Raw genomic sequence first — 20238 nt, forward strand, 5'->3', positions numbered from 1 at the left:
ACCTGAAGTTAGTTATCATATAATAGAAGTTTTGTAAGTGACGTTAATCGAGTGTTAGTCACTTTCTTTTTATTTTTAATGTGTTTTTTGGGTCATTTCACATCGATTAAGAAAAATCGTCGATTTTTAAGCCACATGATGATTCATGAATTTTTCCCAAAAATTTTTAATTTTGACATATTTGTCAACTTCATAAAAAATCCTTTAAAATGAGTCCAAACTCGACATATTTAACTTTAATATTAATGGACATACCATCACTTCCGGTTTGAAACGTCAACGTCAATTTTGACATATTTGTCATGTTCATTAAAAGACCTTTAAAATGAGTCCAAAGATGACCCATTTATCTCAAAAAACAAAAAAGTTAGAATAAAAAACATTAAACCCGAAGTTGGCAACAATGAAGATAGCAATTTAATTTTTAAATATTAATACCAACCTAAATTTTTGATTTTTTTTTTATTAAATTTTTGTTTTTATGACAAATATTAAGACATTTTATAAAAATTAAGAATATGTCAAAATGACATTGACATTTCAAACCGGAAGTTGCTTATATCTCGAGTAATATTGAAATTAAACGTATCATGTTTGGACTCATTTTAAAGGATTTTTCACGACGATTACAAATATACCAAAATTGATGTTGACATTCTTAACCGGAAGTTGACCATAACTTCATTAATATTGAAGATAAATATATCGTGTTTGTACTCATGTTAAAGGATTTTTAATGAAGATTACAAATATGTCAAAATTAAGGTTGACATTTTAAACCTGAAGTTAGTTGTCATATAATAGAAGTTTTATAACTGATGTTAATCTAGTGTTAGTCACCTTTCCGCACTTTCTTTTTATTTTTAACATGTTTTTTTAAGCCATATGATGATTCCAGTGTTAGTTCTAGTGGCAGTGGTAGATAGCGCTAGTTAGCATAAGATATTACTATCAATGTTGCCGCACGCAAGAAAATAAATGTACCAAAAGTTCGTAGCGAAAATGAAAAAAATTTACTGAATTGAGAGAGAAAATTGGGACCTTTTTTTTTAGTAATAAGGTAAAACAAAACTTGCAAGAAATACTGAAAATTGCGATTGAATAAATTGTGGTAAGATTAGAAACGGTACATTCAAAAAGGTTGTACTGGATTCCTTAAAAATCTACTGATTTCAGTACGTTTGTAGTGATTAAAAATTTTGTACTGAATTGCTACTTTCACGTACTTTATCCATGAAATCGTACTGAATTCAGCACAGTTGTACCGAAACGGCAACACTGATTACTATGTTGTATATTTTTATTGAACTAAAATTAGTAACATTTGGGTTTAATCGTGAAAAAAATTTTCAGTTGTCAATGTCAAATTTAATTTTACTATTATATTCGTAATCTTCATAAAAAATCCTTTAAAATGAGTCCAAACTCGACATATTTAACTTTAATATTAATCGAAATACAATCACTTCCGGTTTGAAATGTCAACGTCAATTTTGACAAATTCGTCATCTTCATTAAAAAACCTTTAAAATGAGTCCAAAGATGACGCACTTATCTCAAAAAACAAAAATGTTAGAATAAAAAACATTAAACCCGAAGTTGGCAACAATGAAGATAGCAATTTAATTTTTAAATATTAATACCAACCTTAATTTTTTACTTTTTTATGTTATTTTTTTGTTTATGTGACAAATATTAAGACATTTTATAAAAATTAAGAATTTGTCAAAATGACATTGACATTTCAAACCGGAAATTGCTTATATCTCGAGTAATATTGGACTTAAACGTATCATGTTTGGACTCATTTTAAAGGATTTTTCACGACAATTACAAATATGTCAAAATTGACGTTGACATTCTTAACCGGAAGTTGACCATATCTTCATTAATATTGAAGATAAATATGTCGTGTTTGTACTCATTTTAAAGGATTTTTAATGAAGATTACGAATATGTCAAAATTGAGGTTGACATTTTAAACCTGAAGTTAGTTATCATGTAATAGAAGTATTATAACTGAAGTTAATCTAGTATTAGCCAGAAAAATAGAAGTGCACCAAATAGTTTGAGCTTGTCTATTCTGAGAAATCTTATATTTTTAGAGAGATGATAGCTGTCATTGTTTATTTGTCGCTTAGTCAAGTGATACATAACGCGGTACAATTCTTGTAACCTAAAATTTATGTTCAACTTCCTATTACCCTTGGGTATTTTTTTTGAGGCTTTGAAACGACACTTTACTTCCGGTATCCTGCTGCTGCTGCAGGTCAACGCGAAGCTACAAAACAAAGCGAAAACCGACCGTTTGAAAATTTCCATTCGTTGCGTGCTATTCACACAACGAACGTACGCAAAACAAAACAAAAAAAAGAAAAAGAAATGAGGGAGTTGGAAAAGTGCGCGAAAAGAGAAATAAAGAAACGAAGTCCACGGGTAGAAAAAACTTGGACTCGACTAATTCCGGTGGCCTTCGCTGGCACCAGAAGCAATCTGGCGAGAAAAATTACAGACCATTAGTCTTATTACGCGGGGAAATGCAGAAATTCCAACCTCACGATGTATTTATTTTTTTTATTTTTTCCCCGTCGTGAAAAATGCCACCGATTTTTAAAAGATACGAAAAAATCGTCTTATTATTACGTAAATTGAAAAATGTCGTTTCGAAGATACTTTTTCGAAGAATTATTGATGTGATACCTTAGGATCAATATTACGTACGGAATTCTCGGAAATCGACGCGACAATCTGAAGCAATTTTCTAAAAATACATTTCACTCTCGAATAAACTCATCAATAAAATAAAAATTTGATGTTTGATATCGATTATACACAAAAATACTGTTAGTTTTGTATAATTTAATAGCGTTTATGGTGCTTTTGTGACCTTTAACCTTTCAGTTTACTCGCTTACACAGTTACACACGGAGAAATATGAGTCCGCAATTGCAATTTAACCTTTGATATTTGCGGAACAACTAAATCTAACTAGATTCATTCAGGTTTAGCCCTTCGTTACTTAAGACGGCTAAACATGAATGATTCTACTTCTAGGTTTAGTGTTAATTTTATTTTTACTCGATAAAAATATTCAACAATCTGGAAATGTTTGAAATTGCAGTAAGGTGATTACAAATTGTAAGAAAAAGACTAGACTCGCACTGGAACACTAACGACTTTAAAGTAATTCTTTTTAAATGCATTGGATTGATTGCAAAATTGCAGAAAGAAAGCTGGAATGTACAAATTTAAGCGGAAAAGTGACCAACGCTAGATTAACTTCGGTTATAAAACTTCTAATATATGATAACTAACTTCAGGTTTAAAATGTCAACCTCAATTTTGACATATTTGTAATCTTCATTAAAAATCCTTTAAAATGAGTACAAACACGACATATTTATCTTCAATATTAATGAAGTTATGGTCAACTTCCGGTTAAGAAAGTCAACGTCAATTTTGACTTATTTGTAGTCGTCGTGAAAAATCCTTTAAAATGAGTCCAAACATGATACGTTTAATTTCAATATTACTCGAGATATAAGCAACTTCCGGTTTGAAATGTCAATGTCATTTTGACATATTCTTAATTTTTATAAAATGTCTTAATATTTGTCACAAAAACAAAAATATAACATAAAAATGTAAAAAATTAAGGTTGGTATTAATATTTTAAAATTAAATTGCTATCTTCATTGTTGCCAACTTCGGGTTTAATGTTTTTTATTCAAACTTTTTTGTTTTTTGAGATAAGTGCGTCATCTTTAGACTCATTTTAAAGGTTTTTTAATGAAGATGACGAATTTGTCAAAATTGACGTTGACATTTCAAACCGGAAGTGATTGTATTTCGATTAATATTAAAGTTAAATATGTCAAAATTAAAAATTTTTGGTAAAAATTCAAGAATCATCATGTGGCTTAAAAATCGACGATTTTTCTTAATCGATGTGAAATGACCCAAAAAACACATTAAAAATAAGAAGGAAATGACTAACACTCGATTAACTTCACTTATAAAACTTCTATTATATGATAAATAACTTCAGGTTTAAGCTGTCAACCCCAATTTTGACATATTTGTAATCTTCATTAAAAATCCTTTAAAATGAGTACAAACACGACATATTTATCTTCAATATTAATGAAGTTATGATCAACTTCCGTTTAAGAATGTCAACGTCAATTTTGACTTATTTGTAATCGTCGTGAAAAATCCTTTAAAATGAGTCCAAACATGATATGTTTAATTTCAATATTACTCGAGATATAAGCAACTTCCGGTTTGAAATGTCAATGTCATTTTGACATATTCTTAATTTTTATAAACTGTCTTAATATTTGTCACAAAAACAAAAATATAACATAAAAATGTAAAAGATTAAGGTTGGTATTAATATTTAAAAATTAAATTGCTATCTTCATTGTTGCCAACTTCAGGTTTAATGTTTTTTATTCTAACTTTTTTGTTTTTTGAGATAAGTGCGTCATCTTTAGACTCATTTTCAAGGTTTTTTAATGAAGATGACGAATTTGGCAAAATTGACGTTGACATTTCAAACCGGAAGTGATTGTATTTCGATTAATATTAAAGTTAAATATGTCGAGTTTGTACTCATTTTAAAGGATTTTTTATGAAGTTGACAAATATGTCAAAATTAAAAATTTTTGGGAAAAATTCAAGAATCATCATGTGGCTTAAAAATCGACGATTTTTCTTAATCGATGTGAAATGACCCAAAAAAAAAGCTTAAAAATAAAAAGAAAATTACTAACACTCGATTAACTTCACTTATAAAACTTCTATTATATGATAACTAACTTCAGGTTTAAAATGTCAACCCCAATTTTGACATATTTGTAATCTTCATTAAAAATCCTTTAAAATGAGTACAAACACGATATATTTATCTTCAATATTAATGAAGTTATGGTCAACTTCCGGTTAAGAATGTCAACGTCAATTTTGACTTATTTGTAATCGTCGTGAAAAATCCTTTAAAATGAGTCCAAACATGATACGTTTAATTTCAATATTACTCGAGATATAAGCAACTTCCGGTTTGAAATGTCAATGTCATTTTGACATATTCTTAATTTTTATAAAATGTCTTAATATTTGTCACAAAAACAAAAATATAACAGAAAAATGTAAAAAATTAAGGTTGGTATTAATATTTAAAAATTAAATTGCTATCTTCATTGTTGCCAACTTAGGGTTTAATGTTTTTTATTCTAACTTTTTTGTTTTTTGAGATAAGTGCGTCATCTTTGAACTCATTTTAAAGGGTTTTTAATGAAGACGACGAATTTGTCAAAATTGACGTTGACATTTCAAACCGGAAGTGATTGTATTTCGATTAATATTAAAGTTAAATATGTCGAGTTTGGACTCATTTTAAAGAATTTTTTATGAAGTTGACAAATATGTCAAAATTAAAAATTTTTGGGAAAAATTCAAGAATCATCATGTGGCTTAAAAATCGACGATTTTTCTTAATCGATGTGAAATGACCCAAAAAACAATATTAAAAATAAAAACACTCGATTAATTTCACTTGTAAAACTTCTATTATATGATAACTAACTTCAGGTTTAAAATGTCAACCCCAATTTTGACATATTTGTAATCTTCATTAAAAATTCTTTAAAATGAGTACAAACACGATATATTTATCTTCAATATTAATGAAGTTATGGTCAACTTCCGGTTAAGAAAGTCAACGTCAATTTTGACTTATTTGTAATCGTTGTGAAAAATCCTTTAAAATGAGTCCAAACATGATACGTTTAATTTCAATATTACTCGAGATATAAGCAACTTCCGGTTTGAAATGTCAATGTCATTTTGACATATTCTTAATTTTTATAAAATGTCTTAATATTTATCACAAAAACAAAAATATAAAAAAAAAAATCAAAAATTAAGGTTGGTATTAATATTTAAAAATTAAATTGCTATCTTCATTGTTGCCAACTTCGGGTTTAATGTTTTTTATTCTAACTTTTTTGTTTTTTGAGATAAGTGCGTCATGTTTGGACTCATTTTAAAGAATTTTTCACGACTATTACAAATATGTCAAAATTGTGGTTGACATTCTTAACCGGAAGTTAACCATAACTTTATTAATATTGAAGATAAATATGTCGTGTTTGTACTCGTTTTAAAGGATTTTTAATGAAGATTACAAATATGTCAAAATTGAGGTTGACATTTCAATCCTGAAGTTAGTTATCATAATAAATAATCACAATTATCTATCTTCCATTCCACTGCACACTCAATTTTGTGTATGTCAAGAATTTCAAATCAATTAAAAATGCATTTAACGTTAAATAAAGCATCGATAAAAGATTAATAAATATATAAATAGGACAATTCCCATCGATTACACGCGAAGGTTGTGTTTAAATAAACCAAAATAATTTCGATTGGATACTCACCTTGCCCCTTTTTTCTTTATTTTTATTATTAAACAATTTTTATTATCAAACAGTTCGATTCCTCAAACACAACAATCACGTTAACCACAATCATAAGAAAAATAAAAATAAATTAATGAAATCATAGAAAAAAAACTTTTATTTTAGAAATTATTTTATCATTAAAATAATTTGTTGTTAAATTACGTTCGTTTATGTTGCGCGAATATCAACAGCGTTTTTTTTTGGGAAAAAATTTCCGTGATCGTTCACGTCGCAAGTTCTGAAACCGACTGAAAGCTCGCGCTCGTTTCAACTTGCCGAGCAGAAGCTTGTTCGCACATGTGCGGAATCGAAACTGGAGGAATTATTATTAATTAACACATTCATTCTCGGTATCTATTTTTCCGCGGAGAATTTTTCTGTTATGATAAAATTGCGAAATGCACTTCTTGGATAATACGTCACCGGGATTTCCAATTCTATAATATATAATCCTCGACAATCGCACGGTAGTAACTCAGTGCGGTTCGCGATGGCCAATTCTCTCGACGTCCCGTTCCTGTTGCTTCTTCTAGCTTTGATAAATGGCTTTCTTAGGTGCGCCTCTACAAATCCGGTCGTTTCAACTCCGTTGGGAAACCTTCGAGGAACCACAATAAACACCAGGAAAGGAGCTACGATTTCTGCTTTCCTTGGGGTTCGATATGCTGAAGCTCCGGTGGGAAATCTAAGATTTCAGGTGATAATAATAAAACAAATTAACAAAAAAAAATAAATAAGCAACAACTTTTCGTAGCCACCAGTTCCTGCAAAACCGTTTAAAGACATTTACGTCGCCACAAAAAATTCTCCCCAATGTCCACAAAGTTATTATAACACCACTTCAGAGGATTGCCTTTTTCTTAACGTTTACACCCGATTAAATAATAATAATAACGAAAAGAAGCCTGTTATGGTTTTTTTCCATCCAGGAGGTTTTTACGGGGGTACATCTTCTAGTGATTCATTTGGACCTCAATATCTCATGGATCAAGATATAGTTTTGGTTGTTCCGAATTATCGTCTTCAAACCCTCGGGTTTTTAGCAACGGGTACTAAAGAAGCACCGGGAAATTACGGCCTTAAAGATCAAGTTCAAGTTCTTCGTTGGATCCAACAAAACGTTGCTTCATTTTCTGGTGATCCCAATGATGTAACGATAAGTGGTTATAGCGCTGGTGGGTTTAGTGTAACTCTTCATATGGTTTCACCGATGTCAAAAGGATTATTTCATAAAGCCATCGCAATGAGTGGTGCGGCTTTTGGACCGGTTCCAATTGGTACAAATTTGGAACGATTGGCTAAAAGGCAAGGCGAATTGGTTAATTGTCCAATTGAAAATTTAGTTGATTGTTTAAAAACGAAAAGTTCCGATGAGTTATCGAAAAATCTTGCTGGTTTTGATGTAAGGCTTTTGTTTGATTATAAAGAATTTTTTTGTGAGTTTTTGTGGGCAGGAATTTTTGCATGATCCTTTATGGCGGTGGACTTGGGTGATTGAACCCGATTTTGGGCAGGAGAGATTTTTGGTTGAGCACCCGATTAAGTCCGTGGTTAATAAAAGAGTGCACGATGTTCCTTTGATGATTGGGGTGACTAAAGATGAGTTTGGTGGACAATCTTTCAGTAAGAAATTATTAAAATATTCTTTTTTCTTTAAAGTACAGTAAAACCTCGATTTAATAATGGATTAATACGCAAAAAATTTTAATATACACTTTAATTTGTTGGAATGAAGTAAAACTTTATTTAATACAAATACATTACTTAGATGCCGAGGCAGCTATGCTGCCGAAGCAGTGGTTCTAGTACTTAAAATAAAGTAAAGTTTTTTTTTAATACAAAAACTTTACATAAAAGCCGAGGCAGAAATTCTAAATTTTCAACCATATATTATTTAAAAACCGAGGCAGTTATGCTGCTGAGGCAATCCGCACTGTAGGGTTTTTAGATATATTTAAACTTATTCGTCCAGATGTGATCATTTTAAAGAGAAAGCTTTGAGCTTTAATTTAGAACAAGTCTCATTCCTTAATTTCAATAAATACGGCCTCCAGAAAATTTTGATTTAGCATCTTTTTTGACATTTTTAGGTTATTCGAAAATGTAAGTTTTGTTTCAACATTTTTTTTCTCAATATTTTTCCAATCCAACCCAACAATTATTATACATCATTTTAAAGAGAAAGCTTTAAGCTTCAATTTAAAATAAGTTTCATTTCTTAATTTCAATAAATACGGGTTCCAGGAATTTTTAAATTTGCATCTTTTTTGACACTTTTAGGTTATACGAAAATGTAAGTTTTGTTTCAACATTTTTTTTCTCAATATTTTTCTAATCCAACCCAACAAGTATTATACATCATTTTAAAGACAAAGCTTTGAGCTTTCATTTAAAATAAGTTTCATTCCTTAATTTCAATAAATATGGCTTCCAGGAATTTTTAAATTAGCATCTTTTTTGATACTTTTAGGTTATACGAAAATGTAACTTTTATTTCAAAATTTTTTTTCTCAATATTTTTCCAATACAACCCAACAATTATTATACATCATTTTAAAGAGAAAGCTTTGGGCTTTAATTTAAAATAATTCTCATTCCTTAATTTCAATAAATACGGCTTCCAGGAATTTTTAAATTAGCATCTTTTTTGACACTTTTAGGTTATACGAAAATGTAAGTTTTGTTCAACATTTTTTTTCTCAATATTTTTCCAATCCAACCCAACAATTATTATACATCATTTTAAAGAGAAAACTTTGATTTTTAATTTAGAACAAGTCTCATTCCTTAATTTCAATAAATACAACTTCCAGGAATTTTTAAATTAGCATCTTTTTTGACACTTAGGTTATACGTAAATGTAAGCTTTGTTTCAACATTTTTTTTCTCAATATTTTTCCAATCCAACTCAACAATTATTATACATCATTTTAAAGAGAAAGCTTTGAGCTCTAATTTAGAATAAGTCTCATTCCTTAATTTCAATAAATACGACTTCCAGGAATTTATAAATTAGCATCTTTTTTGACACTTTTAGGTTATATGAAAACATAAGTTTTGTTTCAAAATTTTTTTTCTCAATATTTTTCCAATTCAACCCAACAATTATTATACATCATTTTAAAGAGAAAGCTTTGAGCTTTAATTTAGAATAAGTCTCATTCCTTAATTTCAATAAATACGGCTTCCAGGAATTTTTAAATTAGCATCTTTTTTGACACTTAGGTTATACGAAAATGTAAGTTTTGTTTCAACATTTTTTTTCTCAATATTTTTCCAATCCAACCCAACAATTATTCTACATCATTTTAAAGAGAAAACTTTGAGCTTTAATTTAGAATAAGTCTCATTCCTTAATTTCAATAAATACGGCTTCCAGGAATTTTTAAATTAGCATCTTTTTTGACACTTAGGTTATACGAAAATGTAAGTTTTGTTTCAACATTTTTTTTCTCAATATTTTTCCAATTCAACCCAACAATTATTATACATCAATTTAAAGAGAAAGCTTTGGGCTTTAATTTAAAATAATTCTCATTCCTTAATTTCAATAAATACGGCTTCCAGGAATTTTTAAATTAGCATCTTTTTTGACACTTAGGTTATACGAAAATGTAAGTTTTGTTTCAACATTTTTTTTCTCAATATTTTTCCAATTCAACCCAACAATTATTATACATCAATTTAAAGAGAAAGCTTTGGGCTTTAATTTAAAATAATTCTCATTCCTTAATTTCAATAAATACGGCTTCCAGGAATTTTTAAATTAGCATCTTTTTTGACACTTTTAGGTTATACGAAAATGTAAGTTTTGATTCAACATTTTTTTTCTCAATATTTTTCTAATCCAACCCAACAATTATTATACATCATTTTAAAGAAAAAGCTTTGAGCTTTAATTTAGAATAAGTCTCATTCTTTAATTTCAATAAATAGGGCTTCGAGGATTTTTTAAATTAGCATATTTTTTGACACTTTTAGGTTATACGAAAATGTAAGTTTTGTTTCAATATTTTTTTTCTCAATATTTTTCCAATACAACCCAACAATTATTATACATCATTTTAAAGAGAAAGCTTTAAGCTTCAATTTAAAATAAGTTTCATTTCTTAATTTCAATAAATACGGGTTCCAGGAATTTTTAAATTAGCAGCTTTTTTGACACTTTTAGGTTATACGAAAATGTAAGTTTTGTTTCAATATTTTTTTTCTCAATATTTTTCCAATCCAACCCAACAATTATTATACATCATTTTAAAGAGAAAGCTTTGAGCTTTAATTTAGAATAAGTCTCATTCTTTAATTTCAATAAATAGGGCTTCGAGGATTTTTTAAATTAGCATCTTTTTTGACACTTTTAGGTTATACGAAAATGTAAGTTTTGTTTTAACATTTTTTTTCTCAATATTTTTCCAATCCAACCCAACAATTATTATACATCATTTTAAAGAGAAAGCTTTAAGCTTCAATTTAAAATAAGTTTCATTTCTTAATTTCAATAAATACGGGTTCCAGGAATTTTTAAATTAGCATCTTTTTTGACACTTTTAGGTTATACGAAAATGTAAGTTTTGTTTCAACATTTTTTTTCTCAATATTTTTGCAATCCAACCCAACAATTATCATACATCATTTTAAAGAGAAAGCTTTGAGCTTTAATTTAGAATAAGTCTCATTCTTTAATTTCAATAAATAGGGCTTCGAGGATTTTTTAAATTAGCATATTTTTTGACACTTTTAGGTTATACGAAAATGTAAGTTTTGTTTCAACATTTTTTTTCTCAATATTTTTCCAATCCAACCCAACAATTATTATACATCATTTTAAAGAGAAAGCTTTAAGCTTCAATTTAAAATAAGTTTCATTTCTTAATTTCAATAAATACGGGTTCCAGGAATTTTTAAATTAGCATCTTTTTTGACACTTTTAGGTTATACGAAAATGTAAGTTTTGTTTCAATATTTTTTTTCTCAATATTTTTCTAATACAACCCAACCATTATTATACATCATTTTAAAGAGAAAGCTTTAAGCTTCAATTTAAAATAAGTTTCATTTCTTATTTTCAATAAATACGGGTTCCAGGAATTTTTAAATTAGCAGCTTTTTTGACACTTAGGTTATACGAAAATGTAAGTTTTGTTTCAATATTTTTTTTCTCAATATTTTTCCAATACAACCCAACAATTATTATACACCATTTTAAAGAGAAAGCTTTAAGCTTCAATTTAAAATAAGTCTCATTTCTTAATTTCAATAAATACGGCTTCCAGGAATTTTTAAATTAGCATCTTTTTTGACACTTTTAGGTTATACGAAAATGTAAGTTTTGTTTCAACATTTTTTTTCTCAATATTTTTCCAATCCAACCCAACAATTATTATACATCATTTTAAAGAGAAAGCTTTGAGCTCTAATTTAGAATAAGTCTCATTCCTTAATTTCAATAAATACGGCTTCCAGAAATTTTTGCTTTAGCATCTTTTTTGACACTTTTATCTTATACGAAAATGTAAGTTTTGTTTCAACATTTTTTTTCTCAATATTTTTCCAATCCAACCCAACAATTATTATACATCATTTTAAAGAGAAAGCTTTGGGCTTTAATTTAAAATAATTCTCATTCCTTAATTTCAATAAATAGGGCTTCCAGGAATTTTTAAATTATCATCTTTTTTGACACTTTTAGGTTATACGAAAATGTAAGTTTTGTTTCAACATTTTTTTTTTAAATATTTTTCCAATCCAACCCAACAATTATTATACATCATTTTAAAGAGAAAGCTTTGAGCTTTAATTTAAAATAAGTTTCATTCCTTAATTTCAATAAATACGGCTTCCAGGAGTTTTTAAATTAGCATCTTTTTTGACACTTTTAGGTTATACGAAAATGTAACTTTTATTTCAAAATTTTTTTTCTCAATATTTTTCTAATCCAACCCAACAATTATTATACATCATTTTAAAGAGAAAGCTTTGAGCTTTAATTTAGAACAAGTCTCATTCCTTAATTTCAATAAATACGATTAACACTAGATCTAGAACTAGAAACGTTTGGATTTAGCCATCTTAATTCCGCTATATTCGAAGTCCGTTTTATATCGAGGTTTTACTATACTTTGAAAACAAATTTATTTAAAAAAAATAAAATTTTAGATATCGTTAATAATAAAACCGCATTAAAAGAATTCGATGATGATTACAAAAAAATTTGGCCGATCGTTTTTGGTTACGAAAGAGATTCGCAGTTATCTTCAAACATATCCGATGGTTTACGCAAATATTATTTCCCCGATAATAAAATTGATGAATCAAAGCGGCAAGGAATCGCCGATTTATACGCCGATAGCATAATTGGGTTTGGAAGCAATCGAGGGGCTAAACTTTTAGCGCAACACCTCACCAATAAAGTTTATTATTACAGATTTAATTTTAAACATAGATACTCCTTTTTTTATCTGCCTGGAAGTAACGATACAATCCCTTATGGTGTATCACACCACGACGAATTATTGTATCTTTATTACATCGCCCCGTTAACTCCAATGTTTACTGAAGAACCTGAAAGCAAAATCGTCGATATCATGACAACGCTTTGGACAAATTTCGTTAAAACTGGGAATCCCAGCACGAAATCTTACAATTGGCCTGAATATAACTTAAAGGATCAACATTATTTAGATATAAGTTTGAATTTGAGGACTTTATCTTCGATGTTTGAGAATCGTTATAAAGTTTGGGAAAAACTTTTGCCGTTATCTCATTATTTAAATTGAAAATTTGTTTAAAATATCTGCTTAATAAATATGTTTATTCTTATCAGGGTATATTTAATTTCTTATCAGCTTTTTTAACAGACTATATTATGAAATATTTATGTTGTGGGTAAAGGTAATACAAAATTCTTATAAAAACGAAAATTATTGTTTATAGTTCCAACAGACCGTGACTAAAAACGTTACAAAATTGCACATAAGCAGACGAGGATTAAGTTATTTATAATATGTGATTTAAAGTTGTTGTTGCGGAATGTTTATTTCCTTTTGTTAACCTTCACAGAATTCCTAATTAGATCGCAGATTGCACTCATTTGGAAAAACCCGTGACGTATTTTGCCAATTTGTTAAAACATAAACAATTCCAAAAATGAATTCAGTGCGTGCAATAATTTTTTTTTTTCTTTGTTCGATATTCTAAAGAATTTTCTGGAACTAAGTTGATTTCTATTTTCTTTACGCAATAAAGTATTTATTGTGAGCTGTCACTGTAAAGTAGATAGTAACAATTTTATTTGTAATTGACAGTGTCGACTACAAATTTATAAGTAATACCAACATAAATAAGTTTTTATTATTTTTTTACAATTATACAGGATTCTTCAAAAAATCATCATGTAGCTTAAAAATCGACGATTTTTTTTTAATCAATGTGAAATGACCCAAACAACTTATATAATTATATAATTAACTTCAGTTATAAAACCTCTATTATATGATAACTAACTTCAGGTTTAAAATGTCCACCTCAATTTTGACATATTTGTAATCTTCATTAAAAATCCTTTAAAATGAGTACAAACACGACATATTTATCTTCAATATTAATGAAGTTATGGTCAACTTCCGGTTAAGAATGTCAACGTCAATTTTGACATATTTGTAATCTTCATTAAAAATCCTTTAACATGAGTACAAACACGATATATTTATCTTCAATATTAATGAAGTTATGGTCAACTTCCGGTTAAGACTGTCAATGTCAATTTTGACATATTTGTAATCGTCGTGAAAAATCCTTTAAAATGAGTCCAAACATGATACGTTTAATTTCAATATTACTCGAGATATAAGCAACTTCCGGTTTGAAATGTCAATATCATTTTGACATATTCATAATTTTTATAAAAAGTCTTAATATTTGCCACAAAAACAAAAATATAATAAAAAAAAAATGAAAAATTAAGGTTGGTATTAATATTTAAAAATTAAATTGCTATCTTCATTGTTGCTAACGTCGGGTTTATGTTTTTCATTCTAACTTTTTTGTTTTTTGAGATAAGTGCGTCATCTTTGGACTCATTTTAAAGGTTTTTTAATGAAGATGACAAATATGTCAAAATTGACGTTGACGTTTCAAACCGGAAGTGATTGTATTTCCATTAATATTAAAGTGAAATATGTCGAGTTTGGACTCATTTTAAAGGATTTTTTATGAAATTGACAAATATGTCAAAATTGAAATAAATCATTGATATTGATAAAAAAAATCACAAAAAATTTTTATCTTGTTATTTAATGTTTAATTAATTTTTCTAACTTAAATTTAGGTTAAATTAAAAATAGAAAAGAATGTTTTTAATTACTTGAATTAATTAATTATTTAAAGTTAATACAATTAATCGACTTACCTTCATATTATGTTAATCAATTCCTACAATTTTCTTAAATCCTCACAATTTAAAAGTAATGAAATAAAAAAGTGAGGTTATATTTTTTCGCTGATTGATTTACGGGGAAAAATAACTTCGTGGAATCTATAATCACTTTAAATAAACAATTTGGGATATCAAAAATATGTTTTGATGGGATTTTCGGTTAATTTCAACTTTTTTCTCGCAAAATTGAATAATTTTAGGAAGACATTAAATTTATATGAATGATCACCGGTAGATGGAGTTAGCAACTGTTTAATTATTTTAATTATTTAAAGTTATTTAAATAAACAATTTGATTTGAATGATTCTAGTTCTAGGTCTTGAGTTAGTTCTAGTGATAGTGCTAGTATAAAACTAGAACTAACACTAGACCTGGAACTAGGAAGTTTCGGGTTTAGACCCGAATAACGAATAACTGAGGCATGACAAGCTAAAAATGTCATTTCTCAGGTTTAAATGTCATATGTCAAATTGGAAATGCCATTTTCAAAGTAGAAATGTCATTTTTATATTATAAATGTCATCTGTCAAGTTAGAATTGTAGCATGTCAAGCTAGAAATGTCATTTCTAGGGTTTAAAGAACATATGGTAAGTAGGAAATGCCATTTTCAAAGTAGAAATGTCATTTTTATACTATAAATGTTATCTGTCAAGTTAGAACTTCTGTATGACAAGCTAAAAATGTCATTCCTAGGGTTTAAATGTTATATGTCAAATTGGAAATGTCATTTTTATACTATAAATGTCATCTGTCAAGTTAGAAGTTCTGTATGACAAGGTAAAAATGTAATTTCTAAGGTTTAAATGTCATATGTCAAATTGAAAATGTCATTTTCAAAGTAGAAGTGTTATTTTCATACCGTAAATGTCTTCTGTCAAGTCACAATTGTTGTATGTCAAGCTATAAATGTCAATCCTAGGGTTTAAATGTCATATGTTAAGTTGGAAATGTCATTTTCAAAGTGGAAATGTCATTTTTATACTATAAATGTCATCTGTCAAGTTAGAATTGTAGCATGTCAAGCTAGGAATGTCATTTCTAGGGTATAAATAACATATGGTAAGTTGGAAATGCCATTTTCAAACTAGAAATGTCATTTTTATAGTATAAATGTCATCTGTCAAGTTAGAACGTCTGTATGACAAGTTAAAAATGTCATTCCTAGGGTTTAAGAAACATATGATAAGTTGGAAATGTGGATGTTGAGAATATTAAAATTAATGAAAATGTAGAAAATAATTCACATTGACCATTTCTTGAATATTTTAAAAATTTATAGTTTACTATTTTATCATCTATTTTCTAATAAAGTACTTTAATTTCTATTTTTCAATTTTTAATTATAAAGAAAAATATACCGGGCCTTAATAATATTAATATATTTGATTAATTTAGTTACTTTAAAAGAACTTTAAAAAACTTACTTTTGTCTTGTTAAAAGAAATTGAACCGTTACCTACCGTCATCTATTATCGCAAACAGGTACTATATAATTCGGTTTTAATTCAATAAAAATATACAACAACTTAATTGCATCTTCAGACGCCTGGCTAATAAAAGCCTTTCATTTATACACAATATTTCACAAATATTAATATTTATTACAATAATTCAACAATATCGAATTTAAATATTGTGATATAAAACAGCTAGTTAATAAAAGATGGCGTTAGTTGCGAAATTAGCGTTAATTTAAATAAAGTGATATTGGATAAAGTTTTTCCCATACTTTATAACGTTGCTCAAACATAAAATTCGAAGTTTTCAAATTAATATTAATATCTAAATATTTTTGATTGACCAAATCATATTCCGGCCATTTATACGATTTTGTATCGGGATTCCCAGTTTTAATGAAATTACCCCAAATCGTTGTTAGATAATCAACAATTTTACTTTCGGGTTGTTCGGTAAACATCGGCGTTCGACGTGAGATATAAAAAAGATATAACAAATCATCGTGATGTGATGCACCTAAAAATTTGAGTACAATTTTTTTGTATTAATTAATTTTTAATTTGTTACCATAAGAAACGGTGTTGTTAGTACCGGGAATATAAAAGAAAGAATATTTTCCTTTATAACTAAACCTGTAATAATAAACTTTATTGGTGAGATGTTGCGTTAAAAGTTTTGCACCGCGATTACTCCCAAAACCGATTATGCTATCGGCGTATAAATCGGCGATTTCCTGCCGTTTTGATTCATCGATTTTATTATCGGGGAAATAAAATTTCCGTAATCCTTCGGAAACGTTTAAAGAAAATTGTGAATCTCTTTCGTACCCAAAAATAATGGGCCAATTTTTTGTGTAGTTTTCATCAAATTCTTTTAAAGCGGTTTGATTATTTACTACAACTAAAAAAAAATGATTTAATTTAAATTAATTAAATAAATAATTAATTTACAATAAGATCTTCCACCAAATTCATCTTTAGTAACCCCGATTAAAAGGGGAACATCGGCGACTCTTTTATTAACAACGGACTTTATTGGATGTTCGACCAAAAATCTTTCCTGTCCAAAATCGGGTTCAATAACCACCATCCATAACCAAATCGGATCATTAAGAAACTCTTTATATCCTTGTAAATTATTAGATAATTCCTCTGAAGTTTTCGATTTTAAACAATCAATAAGGCCATTGTCAACTTCTTCGGGACAATTAACTAATTGGGCTTGTTTTTTAGCCAATCTTAATTGATCGGAAATAATTGGCTGTACCCCAAAAGCAGCACCACTCATTGAAATGGCTTTATGAAATAATCCCCGCGACATCGGTGAGACCATATGAAGAGTTACACTTGTTCCTCCAGCACTATAACCACAAATTGTTACATTATTGGGATCACCAGAAAACGAAGCAATATTTTGTTGAACCCAACGAAGAACTTGAACTTGATCTTTAAGTCCGTTATTTCCTGGGGCCTCTTTAGTACCCGTTGCTAAAAAACCGAGGGTTTGAAGGCGATAATTCGGAACAACCAAAACTATATCTTGATCTAAAAGATAATGAGGACCAAAGAATTCGCTTGACGAAATTCCTTCGTAAAATCCACCAGGGTGGAAAAAAACCATAACCGGCTTTTTCTCATTTTCTAACTAAAATTAAAATGTTAAAGAAATTCGGATGAAATTTTAAAACTTACGCTTCTCGTATAAACGTTAAGAAATAAACAATCCTCTTTAGTTGAATTAACGAAAGATTGTGGACAAAGTGGAGGATTTTTTGTGGCATCGTAAATTTCTTTCCAGGGTTTTACAGGGACTGGAGGCTAAAAATAATAAATAAACACCAAGTTAAAAAATTATTGTTGCATTTAAACGTCATTTTGACGTTTCTTATGTTTCAAAGTTGCGATAATAGATGGCGGTAACACTTTAATTTATTTTTATTAAATTAATTTTTAATAAATAAATTAATCAAACATATTAATATTATTCAAGGATAGTTTAATTTATAATCTAGTCGATTCTACTGTCCTTGAATATTATTAGATTTAATTTAAATGATATTAAGTCAAATTTCACGTATCTTATGTTTCAAAAATGCGATAATAGATGGCGGTAACATTTTAATTTATTTTTATTAAATTAATTTTTAATAAATAAATTAATCAAACATGTTAATATTATTCAAGGATAGTTTAATTTATAATCTAGTCGATTCTACTGTCCTTGAATATTATTAGATTTAATTTGAATATTAACAGATAAATTTGACGTATCTTATGTTTCAAAGTTGCGATAATAGATGGCGGTAACACTTTAATTTATTTTTATTAAATTAATTTTTAATAAATAAATTAATCAAACATATTAATATTATTCAAGGATAGTTTAATTTATAATCTAGTCGATTCTATTGTCCTTGAATATTATTAGATTTAATTTAAATATTAACAGTCAAATTTGACGTATTTTATGTTTCAAAGTTGCGATAATAGATGGCGGTAACACTTTAATTTATTTTTATTAAATTAATTTTTAATAAACAAATTAATCAAACATGTTAATATTATTCAAGGATAGTTTAATTTATAATCTAGTCGATTCTACTGTCCTTGAATATTATTAGATTTAATTTGAATATTAACAGATAAATTTGACGTATCTTATGTTTCAAAGTTGCGATAATAGATGGCGGTAACATTTTAATCTATTTTTATTAAATTAGTTTTTAATAAATAAATTAATCAAACATATTAATATTATTCAAGGATAGTTTAATTTATAATCTAGTCGATTCTACTGTCCTTGAATATTATTAGATTTAATTTAAATATTAACAGTCAAATTTGACGTATCTTATGTTTCAAAGTTGCGATAATAGATGGCGCTAACACTTTAATTTATTTTTATTAAATTAATTTTTAATAAATAAATTAATCAAACATGTTAATATTATTCAAGGATAGTTTAATTTATAATCTAGTCGATTCTACTGTCCTTGAATATTATTAGATTTAATTTAAATATCAACAGTCAAATTTGACGTATCTTATGTTTCAAAGTTGCGATAATAGATGGCGGTAACATTTTAATTTATTTTTATTAAATTAATTTTTAATAAATAAATTAATCAAACATATTAATATTATTCAAGGACAGTAAAATCCATAATCTAGTAAATTCTTGAATATTATTAGATTTAATTTAAACAATTTTAATGGAAACGTTAAAAAAATAATAACTTATTTATGTTGGTATCACTTATAAATTAGAAGTTGACAGTGACAGCTCACAAAGAAACTTAATTTTAATACCTGAAATCTTAAATTTCCAATTGGTGCCTCAGCGTATCGAACCCCGAGAAAAGAAAGAATCTTCGCCCCTTTCCTACTTGTTAATATGGTTCCTTTAAGTTGTCCCAAAGGAGTTGAAGCGATTAAATTTGTTTCCGATTGTTTGAAATAACCGAACGACGTTGAAACACAACAAAGTGAAAAGAGGAGGATGATTTTAATTTTGGCCATTGCAAGAACTTACTGAGTCCAAGTTTGGAATTGTTGTTGTTTATATTTTAACAGATTGGAAAAACCCGTGACGTCAAATAAGTGCAATTCGCAACTTAAAGAATTCTTTGAAGGTTAACAAAAGGAAATAAACATTTTCAAGGAATCTACTTACATAAATTATAAATAGTTCAGATAATGAACATAAAAAGTTAAAGTGATAAGAAACTAAATATATCCAAGAATACATATTTATTAAGTAGATATTTTAAACAATTTATTTTTGGGACATTGTGTTTTGAGCTCTGTGAATTACCGTATTTTCTCGAATCTTATCCGCCCCCCATTTTAAAAATGCAATGATGGTAAAAAAAGTTCGT

General features: G+C 27.8%; 3 protein-coding genes across 3 annotated transcripts in view; 1 reads left to right on the forward strand and 2 right to left on the reverse strand.

Annotated features, from left to right (window-relative positions):
• The window catches only part of LOC111415810 (potassium channel subfamily K member 18-like), a 115551-nt gene extending 108665 nt beyond the window's left edge, over nt 1–6886 (reverse strand). Inside the window, exon 1 of the mRNA XM_023047689.2 lies at nt 6444–6886. The gene's annotated coding sequence lies outside the window, so the exon portion shown is untranslated. The remainder of the gene's footprint in view (nt 1–6443) is intronic.
• A 49-nt stretch (nt 6887–6935) lies between these two features.
• On the forward strand, nt 6936–13286 carry LOC111415808 (esterase FE4-like). Its single transcript, XM_023047686.2, has 4 exons — nt 6936–7164; nt 7222–7869; nt 7922–8090; nt 12624–13286. Exons 1-4 carry the CDS (start codon nt 6958–6960, stop codon nt 13241–13243), a joined length of 1644 nt encoding a protein of 547 aa, XP_022903454.2. The 5' UTR covers nt 6936–6957; the 3' UTR covers nt 13244–13286.
• Nucleotides 13287–16429: 3143 nt separating this feature from the next.
• On the reverse strand, nt 16430–19917 carry LOC111415807 (esterase FE4-like). The gene is made up of 5 exons (XM_023047685.2): nt 19670–19917; nt 18053–18178; nt 17312–18005; nt 16929–17261; nt 16430–16877 (listed from the first exon to the last, which is right to left on the reverse strand). Exons 1-5 carry the CDS (start codon nt 19877–19879, stop codon nt 16591–16593), a joined length of 1650 nt encoding a protein of 549 aa, XP_022903453.2. The 5' UTR covers nt 19880–19917; the 3' UTR covers nt 16430–16590.
• Between the last annotated feature and the right edge of the window lie 321 nt (nt 19918–20238).

Source organism: Onthophagus taurus, chromosome 5 (genome assembly GCF_036711975.1).
Source record: "Onthophagus taurus isolate NC chromosome 5, IU_Otau_3.0, whole genome shotgun sequence".
Classification (NCBI taxonomy): Eukaryota; Metazoa; Arthropoda; class Insecta; order Coleoptera; family Scarabaeidae; genus Onthophagus; species Onthophagus taurus.

Excerpts from the sequence above, each read along its gene's own strand:
- LOC111415808 (XM_023047686.2), top strand. The coding sequence starts at position 6,958 with ATGGCCAATTCTCTCGACGTCCCGTTCCTGTTGCTTCTTCTAGCTTTG. Across the intron at positions 7,165-7,221 it reads TGGGAAATCTAAGATTTCAG|CCACCAGTTCCTGCAAAACC; the intron begins GTGATAATAATA and ends AACTTTTCGTAG. Across the intron at positions 8,091-12,623 it reads GTTTGGTGGACAATCTTTCA|ATATCGTTAATAATAAAACC; the intron begins GTAAGAAATTAT and ends ATAAAATTTTAG.
- LOC111415807 (XM_023047685.2), bottom strand. The coding sequence starts at position 19,879 with ATGGCCAAAATTAAAATCATCCTCCTCTTTTCACTTTGTTGTGTTTCA. Across the intron at positions 18,179-19,669 it reads TTGGAAATTTAAGATTTCAG|CCTCCAGTCCCTGTAAAACC; the intron begins GTATTAAAATTA and ends TATTATTTTTAG. Across the intron at positions 16,878-16,928 it reads TAACAACACCGTTTCTTATG|GTGCATCACATCACGATGAT; the intron begins GTAACAAATTAA and ends TCAAATTTTTAG.